Source organism: Mytilus trossulus, chromosome 6 (assembly GCF_036588685.1).
Source record: "Mytilus trossulus isolate FHL-02 chromosome 6, PNRI_Mtr1.1.1.hap1, whole genome shotgun sequence".
NCBI lineage: Eukaryota > Metazoa > Mollusca > Bivalvia > Mytilida > Mytilidae > Mytilus > Mytilus trossulus.
Window position 1 is genome coordinate 20,401,446 of NC_086378.1, and position 22,242 is coordinate 20,423,687.

General features: G+C 30.8%; 2 protein-coding genes across 2 annotated transcripts in view; one reads left to right on the forward strand and one right to left on the reverse strand.

The window, feature by feature from the left end:
• Positions 1-4,150: 4,150 nt before the first annotated feature.
• LOC134720913 (uncharacterized) lies at positions 4,151-7,418 on the reverse strand. Its single transcript, XM_063583478.1, has 2 exons — positions 7,293-7,418; positions 4,151-5,192 (listed from the first exon to the last, which is right to left on the reverse strand). Exon 2 carries the CDS (start codon positions 5,090-5,092, stop codon positions 4,250-4,252), a length of 843 nt encoding a protein of 280 aa, XP_063439548.1. The 5' UTR covers positions 5,093-5,192; positions 7,293-7,418; the 3' UTR covers positions 4,151-4,249.
• Positions 7,371-22,242, forward strand: part of LOC134722399 (kinesin-like protein KIFC3) — a 48,882-nt gene continuing 34,010 nt past the window's right edge. The window contains exons 1-7 of the mRNA XM_063586018.1: positions 7,371-7,568; positions 8,014-8,116; positions 12,894-13,008; positions 15,036-15,084; positions 16,127-16,241; positions 16,865-16,924; positions 21,929-22,023. Coding sequence (XP_063442088.1) covers positions 15,061-15,084; positions 16,127-16,241; positions 16,865-16,924; positions 21,929-22,023 — 294 coding nt within the window. The 5' untranslated portion in view covers positions 7,371-7,568; positions 8,014-8,116; positions 12,894-13,008; positions 15,036-15,060. The remainder of the gene's footprint in view (positions 7,569-8,013; positions 8,117-12,893; positions 13,009-15,035; positions 15,085-16,126; positions 16,242-16,864; positions 16,925-21,928; positions 22,024-22,242) is intronic.

Below are 22,242 nucleotides of genomic sequence, written 5' to 3' on the forward strand. Positions count from 1 at the left end.
TGAATGGTAAAATGAAAGTACTTCAGTTAACTGTGAATGTAGAATTTTTTGCAGTGTTAGAAAGTGGTGAAAATTCTAAAAAGGCTATCATTATCCCTTATGGCCAGGAAATACTACCGTGCCACCTAAAGACTGTGTGGACTACGAAGGATAACTCTAAAAATCCCCAAAATCCAATTCCGCATTTTAATCTAATCTTTACCGATACGAGCGGAAGATTTCTTTGTACACAATATTTGGTGACGTAAAAGTTTTAAACTTTCCGGGAAATTTGATATCTGGTTTGCAAGCAATTTTGAATAATACATCTTGGTAAGACTGGCAGTATATGATAATACTAAACAATGTTTCGATAAGATGAATACACCTATTGGGAGCTGTCGAAAGAAGTATACTGTACTTCATATGGGTGAACAATAATTTTCACAGGCACTTGTTTCTTGTCATGTAAAATTATGTCTATAAATTATTTGACTGTAAACACTATCATGACTATACTACAATCATTTGACAATTTATTAAAGGTACTTGTTTCTAATGAAATCCCTGAGAAGGACAGGTCGACTATCCAAATGTATTTTTTACAGAGACACATTATTGTGGCTGATAAAGAAATGCAAATCTTACACAATATCCATAATATTATATTCTGTTTGAAAATATCTAAAAATAGGTATGATGAAATATACACTGTATCCTTGCATTGGTACGCATTTTATGTGATATTTAGAATGAAGTCATATTTTGTATGAAAACATGATCTGACTAGTAATATACATGTGCCATATATAAATATGTTATGTTTTATTGTTGTTTTGTCTTGTATATATGTTTTTTTATATATGTTCATGTATTTCAGCGATGATCCTTTTGTACTGAATAAAATTAGTTAGTTAGTTAGTTATATGTAAGTAATAATACAAGTCTTGGAAATATTATTTATATCAATTTCAAGTCTTTTTAAATGAATGAGTTAGACCAGCTTGAGTTGAATCTAGATCTGCATCAATAAAGCTATTGAACAATCCAATGCAAGACGCATCTTCCATATTGCCATGACGTCCATGGGATGTATGGGCTATACCTTGAAAAGAAATGCCTTAGGAAAACATCGTTTATACTTTTTGAAGACCCATCATCTATGCATTTATTTTGGAGATACATTTTATTAATTAAGTAATATACATAGTCATACATGTAAATGTTTAGCGTCACTTGTTAATGTATTATGTTGTAATTAATTAGTTTTTATTTGTTATACACATGTTTTACCAAATACCATAATTTTGATTGCAAAATACCAATATGGTGTTGGTCCTTGCAAAATTTTGATGGACAAAAGTTAAAAAAAAACTTTGGAGTGTCACTGTGTGGACTAAATGTAGCTACATGTACCTCTTTTTATGTTAAGTTTATGTAATTGTTGAAGTAAAGTTTTATATTAAGGACTATCAACATAATATCAATTGTCATTAAAGAAGGCCAGACATTTCAGTGTGTGCACTCTTGTTAAAATTATATTTTCATCCTTATACTTGTGTGTACATATTTTTTGTAAAAGGCCTGATGCAATTAAATTTCATTGACTGACATGAATGATGATAATTATCAGTACAATGTGTAGAAGGTAGTGAAGCCTTTTAATTTTCAGATCCTTTTTTCTTGAATCAGGGACATAGGATACTAATAGAATCAGATTGGAGATAGAACTGTATGAGTATCATATATCATTATATCTAGCCAGTGTGATAAAATTTTCTATTGGATACTGCAGTGATATTGTTTGCCTTACAATAGTGGAGAATAAAGGCTTTTTCCCCTGGAGAAAAATCCCAATTTGAAGAAAAAAAATGGCTTAAAATTATTCCCAAAAAGACAACTTTTTTCCCAAACAGTGCAGTCTTAGTAGAAATTGTGCATAGATACAAACTGAAAAATACTCATTTAAACATTTTTCATGCCTGAAATGACTATATGTGCAGATTTGGAGGTCTATTTATGAATAATCACTGACAAAAAGTGGTCTTATTTCAAAGCAAGAGTAGACTCTTGAAAGGGGATCTGTAAATTGAAGTTTCAGTCAAATTTTTGGTTTATTTTGAATTTCCCAATTTGATGAAAATGACGCATATTTTCCCAATAAAAAAGGGTAGAGGTAATTTTGAAAAAAGCCAACAATATCACTGTACTGATAGTGTATTTATATTCTGAAGAAGATTTATTGTTTCTATTTTTTGTTATCAGCTCAATACAAAGAAATTCATGTATCCTGCCATTTGATATAGTCAGATTATCATGATTATTTGAGATCTGAACTTGTATAAAACTTTAATTTGAATTTGAACATTGAATTGCTTATGAATACCAAATCACCAAAAAATTACATAAACAAGCATGTATTTAACTTCTTTCATGACAAACAAATCTTAATTGTTAGCATTTCTTTTAAGCAAGTGGGGCTGGGTTTTTATACGACCGCAAATTTTGAAAAAATTTTCGTCGTATATTGCTATCACGTTAGCGTCGTCGTCTGCGTCGTCGTCTGCGTCGTCGTCGTCGTCCGAATACTTTTAGTTTTCGCACTCTAACTTTAGTAAAAGTGAATAGAAATCTATGAAATTTTAACACAAGGTTTATGACCATAAAAGGAAGGCTGGTATTGATTTTGGGAGTTTTGGTCCCAACATTTTAGGAATTAGGGGCCAAAAAGGGCCCAAATAAGCATTTTCTTGGTTTTCGCACTATAACTTTAGTTTAAGCTAATAGAAATCTATGAAATTTTGACACAAGGTTTATGACCACAAAAGAAAGGTTGGGATTGATTTTGGGAGTTTTGGTTTCAACAGTTTAGGAATTAGGGGACAAAAAAGGGCCCAAATAAGCATTATTCTTGGTTTTCGCACAATAACTTTAGTTAAAGTAAATAGAAATCAATGAAATTTAAACACAATGTTTATGACCACAAAAGGAAGGTTGGTATTGATTTTGGGAGTTTTGGTCCCAACAGTTAAGGAAAAAGGGGACCAAAGGGTCCAAAATTAAACTTTGTTTGATTTCATCAAAATTGAATAAATGGGGTTCTTTAATATGCCGAATCTAACTGTGTATGTAGGTTCTTAATTTTTGGTCCCGTTTTCAAATTGGTCTACATTAAGGTCCAAAGGGTCCAAAATTAAACTTAGTTTGATTTTAACAAAAATTGAAACCTTGGGGTTCTTTGATATGCTGAATCTAAAGATGTACTTAGATTTTTGATTATTGGCCCAGTTTTCAAGTTGGCCCAAATCGAGGTCCAAAATTAAACATTGTTTGATTTCATCAAAAATTGAATAATTGGGGTTCTTTGGTATGCCAAATCTAACTGTGTATGTAGATTCTTAATTTTTGGTCCAGTTTTAAAATTGGTCTAAATTAAAGTGCAAAGGGTCCAAAATTAAACTAAGTTTGATTTTAACAAAAATTAAATTCTTGGGCCTCTTTGATATGCTGAATCTAAACATGTACTTAGATTTTTGATTATGGGCCCAGTTTTCAAGTTGGTCCAAATCAGGATCTAAAATTATTATATTAAGTATTGTGCAATAGCAAGTCTTTTCAATTGCACAGTATTGTGCAATGGCAAGAAATATCTAATTTCACAATATTGTGAAATTGCAAATTTTTTTTTAATTAAGAGTTATCTTTCTTTGTCCAGTATAGTAAGCAAGAAATAACTGCAAGAATTTTTTTAAATGGAGTTATCTTTCTTTGTCCAGAATCAACTTAAATCTTTGTTATATACAATATACAATGTATATTCACTTTTTACTACCAACTGATAAATTTAAATAATCTTTACCATTCAGTGATAACAAGCAGTTTTTTACATCTTAATATTTTATGATGTATTTAAATGAGTAGTAATTGTTGCAAACTCCATTAGAATATTTTAATTGAAATTAGTTTTGGAATAAGGGAAAGGGGGATGTGATTAAAAAATTGGGTTCAATTTTTCTCATTTGAAATTTCATAGATAAAAAGAAAATTTCTTCAAACATTTTTTTTAGAGGATTAATATTCAACAGCATAGTGAATTGCTCTAAGAGAAAACAAAAATTTTAAGTTCATTTGAATACATTCATTCTGTGTCAGAAACCTATGCTGTGTCAACTATTTAATCACAATCCAAATTTAGAGCAGAATCCAGCTTGAATGTTGTGTCCATACTTGCCCCAACCGTTCAGGGTTCAACCTCTGCGGTCGTATAAAGCTACGCCCTGCGGAGCATCTGGTTTATGTTTTTGTTAAAAATTATAATCATGCATGTAGATCCTTTGTTGACAATCAAATCTGACACTGTACAATTTTTAAAGTGGCTATTACATGTGGCACTCATAGCACTAGCTGAATCTCCTACTGCACTCCTTGTGACTTCACCATGCTCTTTCTGAGCAATAAATGATACAGTCTCTTCTAATGTTCTATCTGTCTTGGAGTCACCTAGCAGGTCAGACATAATTTCTGGGTCTGCAATACCTCTTACTAAATTGTCTTTTATTATCTCATCACTATAGTCAAATATATGGTTGCAACCTAATTCTTTACACGTTGCTTTATACTGGCACAGTGATGCTTGGCCTCTGAGACTGGCCAAAAAAGTTCTGATATTTGAACCAGGTGATTGAGTCATCCTGTTCAATTTTATGCGTTGGACTCGTGTGATTTCTTCTTTGACAGCCAGCCTTTTGATTGCCTTTAAAAGATCTGTCTCTAGCATACTAGCAACATCACCTTGAAGGTCACGCATAATATCTGTACGCAGATTAGTGTCACAGCAGTAGAAAAGGACTGTAGGCAAGACATTGTCTGTGATCGCCATCCCTGTTTTATACATCTTCCACTGTCTGGTGAATGCAGACCATTGATCTGGATCACATCCTGTGGCTATAGAAGGTGGATCTAATTTTAACTTGTGTGTTGACGGTTGAGCCAGAGGTGGGTGGACGGTTCTGTCATGAATCTGTAGAGCAGTGGTTAGAGCAGCAGCAAATGCTTCATCCAGGTCCTGAGATTTCCAATTACAGCCGTCAATAGGGCACTGTAGAACTGGCATTGTAAATTCACTGTGGTTAAGCTGTTAGTTGAGTATCAGTCATAAATGAGAGTCAACATCTTCCTAGATTTATAGCTTTAATAATAAGGATGACTGATACCTGAAATTAATAAACATAAAATTGAGAATGGAAATGGGGAATGTGTCAAAGAGACAACAACCCGACCAAATAAAAAAACAACAGCAGAAGGTCACCAACAGGTCTTCAATGTAGCGAGAAATTCCCGCACCCGGAGGCGTCCTTCAGCTGTAAACAGTATATTAGTAAATGATTAGTTAGCTATAGTACATAAAGTTCCTTTTTGAGCTCACCTGTCCCAAAATTGTTTATCAGGTCAATTTCTATCTTCCCTGAAATTTTCAGATGAATCGGACAACTCTTTGTTAGGTTGCTGCCCCTGAATTGGTAATATTAAGGAAATTTTTCTGTTTTTGTTTATTATCTTGAATATTATTATAGATAGAGATAAACTGCAAACAGCAATAATGTTCAGCAATGTAAGATTTACAAAAAAGTCAACATTACCTAAATGGTCAGTTGACCCCTTAAGGAGTTGTAGTCAACTTTTAACCATTTTTCGTAAATCTAAGTAATCTTTTTCAAAAATCTTCTCCTCTGAAACTTCTGGGCCTAATTAAACAAAAGTTGGCCACAATCATCATTGGGGTATATAGTTTAAAAATGATCAATTGACCCCCTAAGGAGTTATTGCCCTTTATAGTCAATTTTTAACAATTTTCATTAAATTTGTAAATATTTACTAACTTTTTCCACTGACACTGTAACTACTGGGCCAAGTTTATTATAGATAGAGATCATTGTAAGCAGCAAGAATGTTCAGTAAAGTGAGATCTACAATCACATCACCAAAACCCATTTTCGTCAGGAATCCATCTGTGTCCTTTGTTTAATATTCACATAGACCAAGGTGAGCGACACAGGCTCGTTAGAGCCTCTAGTTTTAATTTCTCTGTACTGTCAGGTTTCCTAAAAATAGGGTGACTTCTCTCCCTTTAACTTTATGTCATTTATTCTTGGATATTAATTATATTATACTATAGTGTACTGTGAAATAAATGTCTCTATGTTAGAATAAATAGTAATTGCTGTACCTTTCTGGTATAAATTTTGCTTTCGCACTTAAAAATGTTATCAAAATTCTAAAGTCCTTTAGTTGTATACATTTTACATCTTAAAAGTACCTCATTTTCAATCATAATAGCATATGTTGAATAAAGTTTCAAATAAATTAAATTTTTGCTAAATATTTATGCAAACACCGACATTGCGAAGGACATTGGTAAAATCTATATTAAACTTGATAGGAATTTAAATATGTTTACACCACAATCTCATCTGGCCGTGTGAATTAATATGATTATCTAAAAAGTTTCTAGGAGGAGTCATTTTGTTTTATTCATGTTCAGGGTAGATTTACATATAATCCCACATTATAGAATTCAGCAAATACAGCAATGCATTAAACGTTTTGTGATTTGTAATCAAATGCTATTCAAAATCAAGATTATGCAACAATAATACAATACAGTTTCAATACACATTCAGTTTTTATTGCATAATTTTGATTGAAAGTTTTATAATTGAAAATTTGATAGCTAAAGAATACAAGTCAATTATGCTATTTTAATTAATGTATTGATGTTAGGGAAACACTATCTGATTTCTCCGTTTACTTTAATGTATTTTACCTGAATTTGTAAACTGTCTCTAAGGAGAAGGTATTGATTCTGGTTAACATGATTGTCAGATACGGTTAACATTAAAAACATAGGCTACATATATATTTCTTTAAGGGTAAGTTATATATTTTAAGCTTGTTGTACTTTAAACTTAGGTTGGTTTTTTTCGTAAATATTTATAAATTCTTTTCAAAAAGCCAAATTGTATATCTATGAGCAGTGTGTATCCCTGTCACATTCTTTGGTGTATTTAAACTGATCACTTTTTTAAGGGGTGGAACATAAACATATATGGCTTATTTTTATTACATGTATATTGACAAATTAAGACATAATTTTAAAATATATGAATCTTTGGGGTTCAGTGTCAGGGCTCAGTACCAGAATAATAACTTTGGAATTAATAAGTACAAAAATATACATCATACTTTAATAGGACTACAGTCATCTACAAAGTAGTTATTAGGATTGGTACTGTTCATGTTTGTTTGAAATTTACCTTTGTTTACTCTTATTTTTTACAATTCAGATAGACAATTTCGTATGTCTATTAAATCAGAACATTTCCTGTCATTGTGGAATTAAAGTTCTAAAATAAATAAGATTTAATGTAACCATTTAAAGCATGTGGTGTTGTAAATCTTGTTTAAATACTTTGTATTGTGTTACTTAATATCATTTAAAATCTCTATGCATGGATAATTCAATATTTGTGATATGGCACAAAAATGTGGAATTTTATTGGTATTTAGATGAACTTTTTCTGGACATATAGGTAAGAAAGACTTACGTAAATGCAATATTGTCGATTTTTTATTGATTGTCAGTAATTGGAAGTAATTAAACTTTTAGATAAGGTTACCATCTGTGTTGTTGTTTTTGTTTGCTTTAATTGTATTTATATTCATTGAACATGGATTTTCAAGTTTTAAAACGGATTTTCTACTCAGATTTTAAATTTCTAAATTTTTTAATAGAACAAAATGTATACATTTTAGATTAAATCAGAAATATGATTTGAATGTTTATATTAGAATATAGGATGTTTATACATTTGTATTATCAACATGCACATGTTTGAATTTGTTGCAAAAGCCTGACTCATGGTTTAATGTTGACAATCCACATGCATTGTGTTTTTAAAAAGGTATAATCAATGTAAAAATGATAAGATATTTAAATATTTCATGGTTCAAATACAATCTATTGTTTCATTATAGGTTTAGAAATATCAGCACAGATATCCTATGAGGAATAACATGGAATGAGTAGACAAAATTGTTTGAGTGCCTATGACAAGGACTTACAAATTCACAAGAAAACGTAGGTAAAAATTTATCTATTTGATCAGGGCTAATCTGCAGATCAATATCAGAACAATTTTAAATCTGTCAAATTGTGATTTGTATTGATAAAAGGGAAACAGGATTCTTGAGTGGTTGTTTGGGAGATACTATTCAAGTAAGGTATTCCTTGTTTGTATATAATCACTGTAAAATAGTCTTTGTTTTGTTGAGTAAAGGAGTAGGTCTGGTAAGGACCGATTTTGGCCTCAAATTTCAGGTAAATCTTACGAAAGATTTTGACCACTTTTTAAACACCTAAGTGTCTATTTCATCTGAATCAATTAGTGTATGTGTAAGATTTTAACTGATTTAGTCATTAAAAACAACCCGATTCAAGCTCAAATATGAAAAATCTACCAAATATGCAGAAAAATGACACTTTTCAGATGTTTATGTCAAAAATGAAAGTGGCCGTAGCCGTGTTCATCCTCAACCTTTATATATGTTATGTATTATCATATAATACAACTTACATTTCAATATAAAGGATGAACACGAATGCAGCCACTTTCGTTTTACACGAAAACCGTCTAAAATTTAACTAAAATGCTAGAATCGTGAAGATTTCAGTAATTTAGCATGACTTAATGGTGCTAGTACTCAATATATGTGCATTGTATTGTCAAAAACAGCCCATATTTATGTAGCAGAAGCATTCTACTGTCCAATAAATAACTAAAAGTTTACATTTTAACAATTTTGTAAAACTGTTATATTTTGGGGCTAAAAAGGGGTCTTACTGGACCTACTCCTTTCCATTTGTACATAATTTTATCCTCTGAAAGTAAAAATCTTAAGTTTAAATAAATTATACATGTTTTCAGTTACATTTTGTTGGTTCATATAGATGTATTTTGCAAAATATGAAGAACTGTTTTTTTTTTAATTGTATTTATGTCCAACTTGTGAATATTCAGTATGGTGGCACAGCATTTTGCTTTATATGCTATTTCCTTCTATTTCTCTGACTATCTACTATCTTTCAATATGATTTTAAAATCCAGGTTATATTTTGTGGTAAACCATGACAAACAGGCTCAGTCAAATCTCTATAGAATTATTATTTACTAATGTCATATGACTTTTCTTACGTTGTCGTAAAGCTTAGCTTAAGTCTTGATAATTAATCAGGGGGAGGGGGGGCAGGACCTTTTTCAGGATGTTGGGATCAAATATTGTCTTCAGCATCACTGAGGATTCATTAATTTTCGTTAGATACCAGATTTCGTGGATTTCATGGCTACAATTTTACCTCAAACTTAAATGTTCACCGAATTGCAAAATTTCCATTGGCTTGTATACAGACTTTTGGCAAAACCATGAAATTAAATATCCATGAAAGTGTAAGTTTTCCTCAATCCTGTGGAAAATAAATGAATCCACAGTATGCAATCTGAAATGATTTGTTAGCACATTCTGTTAAGAAGAAATTGGTAGTGCAATCTTAAATAATTTATAGACCAAAAAATGAAAAGATATATCGAAAGCAAATTTACAGATCTAACATTGTTGGGTTGATGTTTAGATGAGTTGTATATCTAAAAATGTACATACATTCTTTGTATTGTCTTGATGATAGTTTTAAAATACTTTTGTTGGGAATTTCAAAGTACCTTCCCACATAAATTGAATAAGAGTACTTTGGGAGATTATTTTTTATCATCCATTATATTTGAATAATGAATTCAACCTTTCTCATGATTTTTGACTCAAAAGCTTTCAAGGACCTTTACTTAAACTCATCTATTTAAGAACAGAATATTTTTAAAGTTTGATTTTTTCAACACTCATCTATTAAATTACCTTTTTTAAAGATAGAATTTATGAAGTAAGTTAGTCTTCATTGTTGGTTTATTTACATTCATGAGGGTAAAATGATAAAGATCTTAAATAAAGTTATTAAATTACTGTTTAATATGGCAATTTATTTATTTAACCAATCTAGAATGAGGTGTAGATTTTAACCCAGTAGATAGAATGGGCATGTTAAATGGGAGTGGTTTATGATATTTTAATTGTATATGTTAATAAAATAGGCTTTATTTATGGTTAAAGACAATTTTTAGAAAGAACGTGAAATTTATTAGGTGGTAAATGGAATATTAAGTGATAAATGAAAAATTATGTGGTAAATGGATTATTTCTCCATTAAGATAGAGGTAATTGTTGTCCATGTGATATAAGTGAGGACTAACTATGAAAAACTCCTAATGTGTTTGCTTACATCTGATAAAGTGCTAGCAGAAAATTGATTTATTTGACTTGAAACATAACTTATTCTTTTAAAGGTAAGCTAAAATAAAAATTGTTTCAATAATAAAAAATTGAACTTAAGTTGTTAAAAAGAATGAGCTAGTTTAACAAAACATAAATTTTGGGACACATACCAACTTAGATAACTTACTTGTTGAGAATTAAAAGATAAACAAAATTCTAAGGATAGGGACTGGTTGAGTTTACAGAAGCTTGTAATGTATTTGTAAGATTTATTTGCTTTATGCTTGTGTTTCCTTAGTTTTGTCTTTCAAAGTTTACATTTTTGTGCAAATGAACTATTTCTATTTTAGACATTAATGCACTTTAACGAATGATAGTATACACTATAGTTACATGTATTCTATTAAGTGTTGATTGATATAGTTAATTGGTAGTCATTTTCTTAATGTTCAGTGGCTAATATTTCTTTAATTTTTGCATGAAAAAAAGTACTGTTTTTTGTAGGTTGGTTTGTGGTCATTTAAGATTTATGATTTTACTTTTTCATATATATCAAATGCCAATGGAGTATTTAAATATTTAAAACATGTTTAAGAGGCCTGTGTGGCAGAGTGGTCTAAGAAATTGAACTACTTTATCAGTAGCCTATTAACACTGAGTTTGTAAGTTTCAATTCCCACACAGGGAAGGTACACTCAGCTCCTATCTTTATTTACTAGAATTTTCAGTTTTCCTACCAACACATGACCAAATTTTAGTGGTTCTCTCTGGGCACTCTGGCTTCCTCTACTTAATAAAAACAGACTGTTACAAAACAGCACAATAGTATTGCATATGGTCTGTTAAACACCAATTAACTTAAGAACCACATAATTCTTGAATATCAGAACTGAAGAGTTCTAGCATTAATACAATATGACGAGTATGTGCATATAAAATTGAGGGACATTAATATAGTCATGATAGTTAACTTTACTATTACAAAATTCTAGGTGTCAAAAAATAAATACACCTAAATCTTTATGCATTTACCTCCAAACAATAGATGACTTGAAATCATTGCACAATTATGATAGAGACATGTATCTTGTATATTGTATACATAAATATTTTATGCAAGTAAGCATTCTATTGTCTTATTGTACTCCAGTATTATGTCACCTTGAAATTACAGTGTAACCTGTGCTATCCGACACACTGGGGACCAGAAAAAAATGTCAGATTAAGCAGGGTGTTTGAATACTCAGGTTTTTGTTGAGCCTGCAAATTTTGTTGCAGAAAGCTCGACATAGGGATAGTGATCCAGCGGCGGCGGCGTTAGCTAACTTTTTAAAAGCTTTATAATTTAAAAGGTGGAAGACCTGGATGCTTCATACTTTGTATTTGCATGCCTCATGTAACGAAGCTTCCATCAGTCACATGTCAAATGTCCTTGACCTCATTTTCATGGTTCAGTGACCACTTGAAAAATATGTTCAGATTTTTTGTAATGTTGAATTCTCTCTTATTATAAGTAATAGGATAACTATATTTGGTATGTGCGTACCTTGCAAGGTCCTCATGCCGGTCAGACATTTTTCACTTGACCTCAACCTCATTTCATGGATCAATGAACAAGGTTAAGTTTGGTGGTCAAGCCCTTATCTCAGATACTGTAAGCAATAAGGCTAGTATATTCGGTGTATGGAAGGACTGTAAGGTGTACATGTCCAACTGGCAGGTGTCATCTGACCTTGACCTCATTTTCATGGTTCAGTGGTTATAGTTAAGTTTTTGTGTTTTGGTCTGTTTTTCTCATACTTTATGCAATAGATCTACTATATTTGTTGTATGGAATGGTTGTAAGGTGTACATGTCTAGCAGGCAGATGTCATCTGACCTTGACCTCATTTTCATGGTTCAGTGCATGTGGTCAAAGTTAAGTTTTTGAGTTTTGGTCTTCTTATCTAATTCTATATGCCATAGGTCAACTATATTTGGTGTATGGAAATATTTTATGATCTATATGTCCGTCACACAGGTTTTATTTGACCTCAACCTCATTTTCACACTTCATTGCTCAGTTTTAAGTTTTTGTGTTTTGGTCTGTTTTCTTAAACTATAAGCAATAGGTCAACTATATTTGTTGTATGGAAGCATTGTTAGCTGTACATGTCTGCCTGGCATGGTTCATCTGACTTTGACCTCATTTTCATGGTTTAGTGGTCTTTGTTTAGTTATCTTGGTTAATGTTAAGTTTATGAGACAGTTTTTAATAAAGCTTAATACTTAGGACTATCAACATAATATCAATGATAAGTAAAGAAGGCACTCTTGTTTTTCTGTAAAGATAGGCTTATTTTGGGACTTTGAACATATGTCAGTTAAAGCAGGATGTTGGAATACTCAGGTGTCAGATTAGGCAGGTTACACTGTATATGTACAATATGTATTTATTTCAATCTCTCAGTTAAAAATAAAAGCACTGAATTATTTTAAGCTTTATGATTTATTTGTAATTTTATGTTCAATTTAAATCTAAAGTTTTATGTCCATAGATTGTAGAAACAACAGGGATATGCATTGAGAAGATTAAAGTAGAAAGAGATTAAGATCCAGATTAACTTGTGGCTTTAAGGATTAACTGTGAGGTTTTTGGATCATTGTTTTCCAGTAAGTAACAGATATATGTGTTTTCTATTAATAGTTTAGTTAAAATGCAAATTATTATGACCTAGTATGGTTTTATTTTTTCAAAACAAATGATTTAATGCCATACAATAGTTTTACTGTGTTTATGTTTTCCTGTCTTTGCATCAGACCATTTGTTTCTCTGACCCTAATTAAGTTATAGTTTTGGTTTAAGGTGGTTGTGGTGATTGGTAAACATGGTCATAACCATTGTTCTAAAAGGCCTTGGGGACACACACTGTAACCCTTCATGTTGATTGTTACATTCAATGTATTTTTTTTACCTTGGATTCATTTATTTATGTGAGTATTTTGTTGACCATTGAGTTATGGTGTTGCTGTCCCATTCATTGATTCCTGGTATGATGTCCATCTATCCATACAGGTTAATAAAGAAGATTGCTTAGGAGTAAACTATGTTTACATAAAATTATTAATGGAAATGGGGAATGTGTCAAAGAGATAACTGTGTGCAGAAAAAAGCCCAAGGTTTCAATACAGCAAGAAAATTCTGGACTTACAGGCAGGCTTCAGCTGACCCTTAACAAAAATGTGTTCTTGTTCAGTATACTGTACCTACTTATTTCAAGAAATCCAGATAGTTTACAGTATATATATTGCCAAATCTAGAGTATCTAGTAATTAAGATTAACACATTAGTATCAAACTGTCTAAATACATCAAAGGAAATTTAAGATTTGTGAATTACTAAGTAATATCATAGGGTACATGAATTTAAAATCTCAATTCTTTGTCAAACAATATAAATTATATTTATTTTAACAACTTGAGAAGTGTATTTAACTAGCTTTATTTGTTATATTGATTTGATGGGTATATACAATAGGTTTTACTTTATTACAACTATGCCGTACCATGTCTTGTTATACACAGTTATTATACCATTGTCAAGTCAATAATTTGTTTAGCTGGTTTCTGAAAATTACAAAGACTAAGTTCTCCTGGGGTTTTCTGTTAATAATATAATTATATATTCTATTGTATGTTAATATTTTGTTCGTTGTCACTATTATTGTTGTAACAATTTCTTGTAAACATGTCCATTGACATAAAGCTTCCTTATATTTTTCTTTGATATAAAATATACCCGTCAATTCATAGTGAAAAGGATACAGATGTATTATAAAGCAGGTTAGTAAGGAGTACATGTATTTATGTTTTCTGTTGGTTAAATCTCATCATTTATGAAATATTTTTAAATTGATATTTGTTACCAAAAGCTTATAGACTTGTCTAAAAACTAAATATGTTAAAACAGTTTTCTTCATTTTATTGTCAATAGAAAGTTCTTATTTATTTTCTAAACAAGTTTAATTCTTAAATTGATCCAGAGTAACATTATATTTTATTACTGGAAATCAATGAAATAATTAAAAACTTCTCTTACAAACAAACAAATAGCATATTTCAAGTACTGAATATAAAAACTATTGTTGGCTTACTTAAGTATGTACACTTCTGAACTTAAAAATAATAATATTTCCAGATAAAAACTTCTTTTTTCAGTTGATATATATTAAACAACACATGAACAAATGGTTGTTACTCTTAGTAAAAATATTTAAAGGCAAAAATAAATAGAGGATTTAATCAAATATTTCCAGATTTTTTTTCCGAGGCCCTTAGTTTTAAACTAAAGTATATATTGTAAATGTTTAGGGAATGGTATATAAAGTGATAAACGCCATACCTGCCAACTTTTCAAAATGCCCATGGGGGTTTTGCATGCAAGATAGCTGTCATAGTCCTAAACAAGCTTCAAGAGGGCCTTCAAATACATCTTAATATTGTTTTTAGGCTTCTCCATACTTTTATAAGCCTACGGTCATTGTAAAATTAATTGATTTGTTTAAAATTGTGGAAAAAATTGCTCTTTCAAAATTTCAATTTGGGAGCCTCCATGGGGGAAATCCCCCACAAAAAGTGACAGTTGGCAGGTTTAAAACGCTCCCATATAAAATTTAACGTTTACATAATTTATCTTACAGATTGAAAAAATAAGCAGTTTTGAAGATGAATAAAACACCTAAGATTAAGGTAAGAAATTTAGTATATATGCAAACTTATAAGTTATTCCTAAACGATGAACCAACTCTTGATGGCATCTGTATAAACATTGATAGCAATACTTCATTTTTACCAATTAGAAATCCCTTGGTTCAAAAGCTTCCTTGTAAGCAGCAGTCCTCTATCAAGTACTAGATCAATATACAAAATGCAAGCTCTGGAGTATCAACTGGGAGATATACTCCATACCCAGGGACAGCTGGAATGATACTACATATAATGTAAAGTTCACAATTGGGAAGCTGGAATCCTCCATTTTTGTTGTAAAATCTTGTTCTCAACCAACCCTTATTTATAATTTCCAGATGTAAGTCAAGATTTGATACAGACTTAACTTCATCTGTGATACCTGTTATTTCAAGTTTCGATGGGATATATTATATTATGCATAATATCAATATTTTAGAAATTTTAGCCTTGTGTAGTCTTGTAAAACAGTATTGATATTTCCAGAGAGCTTTGTCATTTAGTCTGCAATTTTGAAAAAAGAAAGTTCTTTTGATTACAAAAAAATCGAAAAGTGAAGGTTTTGTAATGAATATAATTATGTGCTATCCTGGTTGTAACAAACAGTTTAAAAATGTTTTTTTAATGTTAACACCAGCTGATTACTATTTATTTTTAAACTTCCATGCATACAGTCATATGCAATTGTGTGGAATTTAACCCAGCTATATGTATATGTATGCATTGTAGGATGATGATTTTCTGCTAATTTTTTCCATAAGAACATAAAAAATAAGAACTTTTAACAAAGGAAGAGCTTTATGAACTAAGGCTGAATTCTTTGATATTTTAAATTGACAATTGTAAAAATAGAGTTATTTCCCTTGTACTAACAATTGAACCATTTGTAAGCAAATTTTGTAAATCAGTGTTAAACATTTTAAAAGGTTTAAAGTAAAATAAATTTAAAGTAATTTTGATATAATTGAAAAAAATTGTGATGATACTTAGTATTTTGATAATGTATATGAATTGCTGCTTATATTTTCATTAAATGCTTTAACAGAGAGCTGAGCCTGTGTTTAAGACTCCCATGACTTATAGTCCTAGGATTGTAGGGAACAAGCCAGTTCCTTCGCCATCAAGAGCAGAGTTATGGAAGCAACAATTAGGATTTGATGGTAAATACTTTCATTAATAAAAAAAAAATGGTGACATTCACCACCCAAATCCAAGGTATCCATTAGAACTGAATATCATATTGTTAAGCTGTATTTGCTTCAACAGTAGCAGTTATTTTTATGCCCCACCTACGATAGTAGAGGGGCATTATGTTTTCTGGTCTGTGCGTCCGTTCGTCTGTCTGTTCATTCGTCTGTCCGTCTGTCCCGCTTCAGGTTAAAGTTTTTGGTCAAGGTAGTTTTTGATGAAGTTGAAGTCCAATCAACTTGAAACTTAGTACACATGTTCCCTATGATATTATCTTTCTAATTTTAATGCCTAATTATATATTTTATCCAATTTCATGGTCCATTGAACATGGAAAATGATAGTGCGAGTGGGGCATCCATGTACTTTGGACACATTCTTGTTAAACTTCTGAACTGTTACTGCCATTTGTCAAGCTACCTTCAGAAATTGATAGCTAAGCTCACAAATTAGACATTCAGAAGTATTAGACATGGAACAGTCTTCATGCCTATCTTTTTTTACTTTAGTTTATTGGTGTCATAAAAAAATATTTCGAAGTTTTAAATTCTTTTCTTTTGAAGTTTTTTAATGACTTTAACAATTTTTGTTTCAGTTGATCCAGAAGGAGGGGAGACAACTGATTCAGAATCAGAAGATGAAACACGAAACAAAGGTAAACAAATTTATTCTTATACTTTGAATTTTTGTGGTGAAATGAAATATTAAAGTATTTATTACTTTTCACATATTGTAGAGTAGAAATTAATTGTACCCCCTCTTTGAACCTCACTTTAAAAAAAATTGGGTATACTGTTTTACCTCTGTCTGTCCTGTCAGCTTTACCATTTGATGAGCTTTCAGATTCATCACTCAACAACTTCCTGTAAACAAAACCTTTACATCATTTTACACATTACAAGTCTCTGCTGAAAGATGCATGCAGGCTGTAACCTATTGAAGATTATTCTAAAAGACCAAATTTGACATGACAATTAATTCTTAGTGATGCAGCAAAGTTTATTCTTTCCTCACTATTTTAATGGGGATGAAGTTTAACTTGTATTTCTTTATTGAGTGATATCAACAAGAGATTGATGTACTTATAAACACTGGCAACATTTTCTTTGGAGGTTCAATAAAATGTGAATAAATGATTGGTCTAGACAGTTCTTGGAATCAATCCAACACACTTTCATGTTAAAAGATTGATTTTGTAACAAAAGCTGCATTGCTATAAATATGCATTGTCTTTCTTGTACAGGTTGTCTAGATTCTTTTTATCGAATTTTTATATAAAAAGTAGTTCACTACATTATTTTTTTTTATATTTTTTTTGCTTTACATTGTTCTGATTGCACTTTACACAATTTTCAACTTTCAAGTCTAAAATTCTTCTGTAATAAATACTGATAACTTGAAATAATATGGCCTGTATTTAATAGCTATAGGGATCAGTGAATTTGATCAAGTCTTTTTGCTGACTATAACAGCAATATATCACCTGTCAGAGTACCATCAGTGGTCCGTCACACCCTTGTTTATATTGGGGTATAATGAGTGTACACGGAGATTTATTTTATCTAAAAAGTGACAATGGATCAATAAAAATTGGCTACCCTTTACCGAGATCAAAATATTTCCTTTCAAACAAAAAGATAGTTTTAACAGTTTAGAAATGCAATCAAGATATGCTAGGTAGCCACCCACAACTAACAACCCACACAATTTGAAATTTAATTTAAAAAGGATAAAATTAAGGACAGAAGTAATAGGTTTTTATTTCACAATATTGGTATGCTTTGAATTGGTCGAAAAACATCAAGAATATTATGATCAGTTGGCGTTAGAAAAAGTGCAGAAAAGCTAATCTGATTAAATCTGGATGGACTATGGGATTAAAATGCATTTTAGAGTTGGACTTTAATACATTAATTCTGTCTGTGCCTCCTTACAGTACGTCACAAATAGTTGTAAATTTTTGGGCATGATATAGAGTTTCAAAAGATTTTGACTAATAATAATTTTAGTGTAAATGTGTGTGATTTGAATCATCAAAGGATCTGATCATATATGAAAAAGAGATAAAAAAACAACTTTAAAAGACATTTAAGGATTTTCAAGGGAGATAATTTGTGTAAAATACCTGAAGCATGTAATTATGTGTGGTAAACTTGTAACTTTTATCAATGACAGTCTTTTAAAAATCGCTGGAGTGTTGAGAACTGTTATATTGATGATGTTAAAATGTTTTTCTAACTGGAATAAAACAAGTGAATAATTCATTCAGCAATTTTCATAGTTGCATTTTTTAAGTCATCAGTTTGAAAGGAAACTTACACCAGTTTTATTTATGCTCAACATATATCTGTAAAAGGAATAAATATTTTAGTAGCTATTAGATTATAGGAATGTTATACAGATGCCTTGGAACAAATATATTTGCAGTAAAATAAGGAAATGGAAAATAATGTAAATTTCACATTCAAGAATATATATCCTTATTGATAAATAATCAATGAAGGTTGAGTGCTGCACTCTGATTTTCTAAAAAAACCCAACAAACAGATAATTGCATATTGGAATTTGTGCATCTTTTATGGTTGTGAATAAAGTTCAGTTACGTAATAGCTGTCCATTGCGACTAATATGTCTACAAAACGTACTGTTAATTGTGGTTATTAAATGATGGATTGTTACTGTGAAGTGTAAAAATGTGAAGAAATGATTAATATTCATACAAGTAAAAAAGGATATAAACTATAAAAATTGTAACTAGAGAAGAAAATAAGGATTATTATGTAGAATTTTTAATCAAGATGTACAGTTTTCAGTGGAAAGATGGATTATATTAGGTCAAAATATTTTAAGTCCATTTACAGTTAACATTCATTTGTGATTTTTATTGAAAAGAGAGAAAATCAAATTAAATGACCTGAGGATGTCTTCATTGACCTTGTGGTTTTAACAAACAGTGGCTTTCAAACATTTGACACAGTATTTAATTCTGGACAATAACCTACAAAGTCAAAGCAAACTATATGTATGGAAAAGTTCAGTAATAAAGTCACACCGATTGTAAACACACAATGTTTGTCACAGCCAGATATAGTTGTTGTCATCAAGATGTGACAACAATACGAAAAGTTTACATTTCCCCGTCAAAATGTTCGTGTAAAAAAGGTGAGAGAAATGATCTATTGTGTAAACCTGTTTTCTTGCTACTGCTTAAAATTTCTAGTCTCATTGGCACTCATACCACATCTTCTTATATCTATTTACTGCAGGGTATGTTGCTCGTGCTGTGTGGATGCAGTACCCTTGCTTGTGGTATATGCCCTTATATTATTTAATTATGGGTTGGTTGCCTTTGATAGAGCTTTCACATGTTTATTATACTTTTACAAATAATGACTTGGGTGGAGAGTTGTCTCATTGGTACTCCTATCACATCTTCTTATATCTTAGTGCTATTAAAAAAAATTGTAAGGTATTGAGAATATTATGGACAAGATGTACTATGGTTGATATAGGTGGCTTTTTGTAAGGCATTGTGATAGCAACTGAGCAAATTTGACTTCAATTCCAGAAAATTTTATAATATCTTTTGATTGATATGAAATGGAAACGACCATTTGCAAACAAATTGGTTAACCAATGTAGGATTCTGATATAAAAAAAAAATTTAATATGTAGCAACAATGTATAATTCTTATTACACAATGGATTCTATTAGAATGAATAAAAAGCTCTTTTTGTGACACACAGTATGGTGTTCATCCAAGAATATTATTTTATACTGGAAATGTTTTGCAAATAATCAAGTGACATTGATGTTGTTTTAATTCTGTATTAAGTTCAACAGAAAAGCTTTCTTTATCTATCAGCCTTCCATTACATAATTCTGTATTGATTTTTCTACAAATTGAAGGTTTTATCACCAATTTTTCAATTCTATTACTAGCAGGATGGTTTCTAATAAATGACAGGGTCTAATTCTAATTATGTCTTATAAATAAGTCTAAGAATGGTGAAGTTGGATGTCTGTATATAAATAATTGAATTAAGAACCAGCTGCAATATACATATTCTAAAATAACAAGAAAATGATCAATTATTATGCAATAGTGGGCAGAGGCAGATAGTTTTAAAATTGTCATAAAATTTCCTCTGTCTTTCCACCATTCTACCATGGCATTATTATATACTGTGTGATGAATGCAGATATTTACTTGATTTTTCATAGGAGGACGAGTAGCATTTGTTTTTAATTTTCCAACCTGCTATACACAAGAGACTTACAAAGGTCTTGGACTCTCATGAAAATAGCACTTGTACTAAACCTACATGTATTTATTTGTTTTGAACGCAAGGTTGAGATTCCTTCATCAGTTTATTGTATGACTGAATCATTGCTCTTGTCTTCAATTTTTCTTACTACTGGGGCTTTAAGTTAAACCAATACATCTAATTTCATGATAAAATTTAAGTGCCTTTGGGATATTTGTTCATGTTTTGATTTGAAAAACTTGATAAATGAAAAGAAATATAATGCATTACTTTCCCGCTAAGATATTTATAATTATGACATATAACATATTATGTACAAAACCAATGATAAATGAGATTTTAGATTCTCAAGTTGTAAAATTAAATATTTTAATTTGTGTCAAAGCAGTTGAGGGGCTAATGGAGATTCCCAATAATTCATATTTGTGTATGTGTCCACAGTAAATTTTTTGTTATCTTGATGACTAAATATAAAAAAGAAGATGTGGTATGATTGCCAATGAGACAACTATCCACAAAAGACCAAAACGACACAGACATTAACAGCTATAGGTCACCGTACGCCCTTCAACAATAAGCAAAGCCCATTCCGCGTAGTCAGCTGTAAAAGGCTTCAATAAGACAATGTAAAACAATTCAAACAAGAAAAAACTAACGACCTTATTTAAGTAAGAAAATTAAGTTTTCTTTTAGATATTGATTTTATATCACAAGATGATGGTTACTTGACTGATATTTAAAAAACAATTTTAATAAAATATTGAAATATTGACCCTCTAAGGAGATGATAATCACTTTGCTATATTAAAAAAGATGGACAATTGAGACTGTCCATATTCCCTAAGATAACTGTCACTTGACCAGTATTTAAATACATCCTTTACCATATGCCCGAAATCAGTTGCCTTACATGTTTTTGATAAAAATTAATAACACACGGCGTTTAAAAATCCCCACCAAAAATCAAAAAAATCAAATCTTCCAGTTAACATTACATACAGACTGCAGTTAAAGTTTTTCATTTATTGATTCATAACATGCATAAACTATCTTGGATTTTTACCAAGCTTATTACAATCAAAAGATAGTATCAAGAGGAAGATTTAAATTTTTTCCTCATTTTTGTTGAGCCTGCGATTAACAGCAAAAGAAGGTTACAGTAAGACACTGGGTTATGCGAACCCTTACAAATTTTTCTTTTGAGGCTTACATTAAAAATACAGTCATCACCATCTTATTGCATCTAGTATGTGACTTACTAAAATGTAGCTCTGTAAGGATTTTCCTTTTGAAAAAGACTACTTGACTCTTTTGACTCATGTTTGCCCTTATTTGAGACAATGTTTTTAGATATATATGTTAAAAAAACCTTCTTTTTTTTTTATTGTAGAGAATGAAAACTTTTCTGTAGTTGAATACCATGCACTGCAGAAAGAATTGGATGAAAGAAATACACAGAGGGATGAACTGTTGTTTAAAATAAAGGTAATATAACACTCATTGCTTTTATGGACCATAAATTGCATGTTTGAAGTCCCTGCAGTTCAGCTTGCATAGGTGGATCAAGGTGGGGGGGGGCTTGCCCCCCCCCCCCCCCCCTTTTTTTCCTGGGAAAAATTTGGTTGATTATTTAGGAAATCACTAAAGCGTGACTTGAGAGGGCCCTGACTTCAATCAGTCAGTGGGCCCCCCTCCAAAAATATC

What these genes read in the sequence shown, in the direction of transcription:
- LOC134720913 (XM_063583478.1), bottom strand. Translation starts at nt 5,092, where the DNA reads ATGCCAGTTCTACAGTGCCCTATTGACGGCTGTAATTGGAAATCTCAG.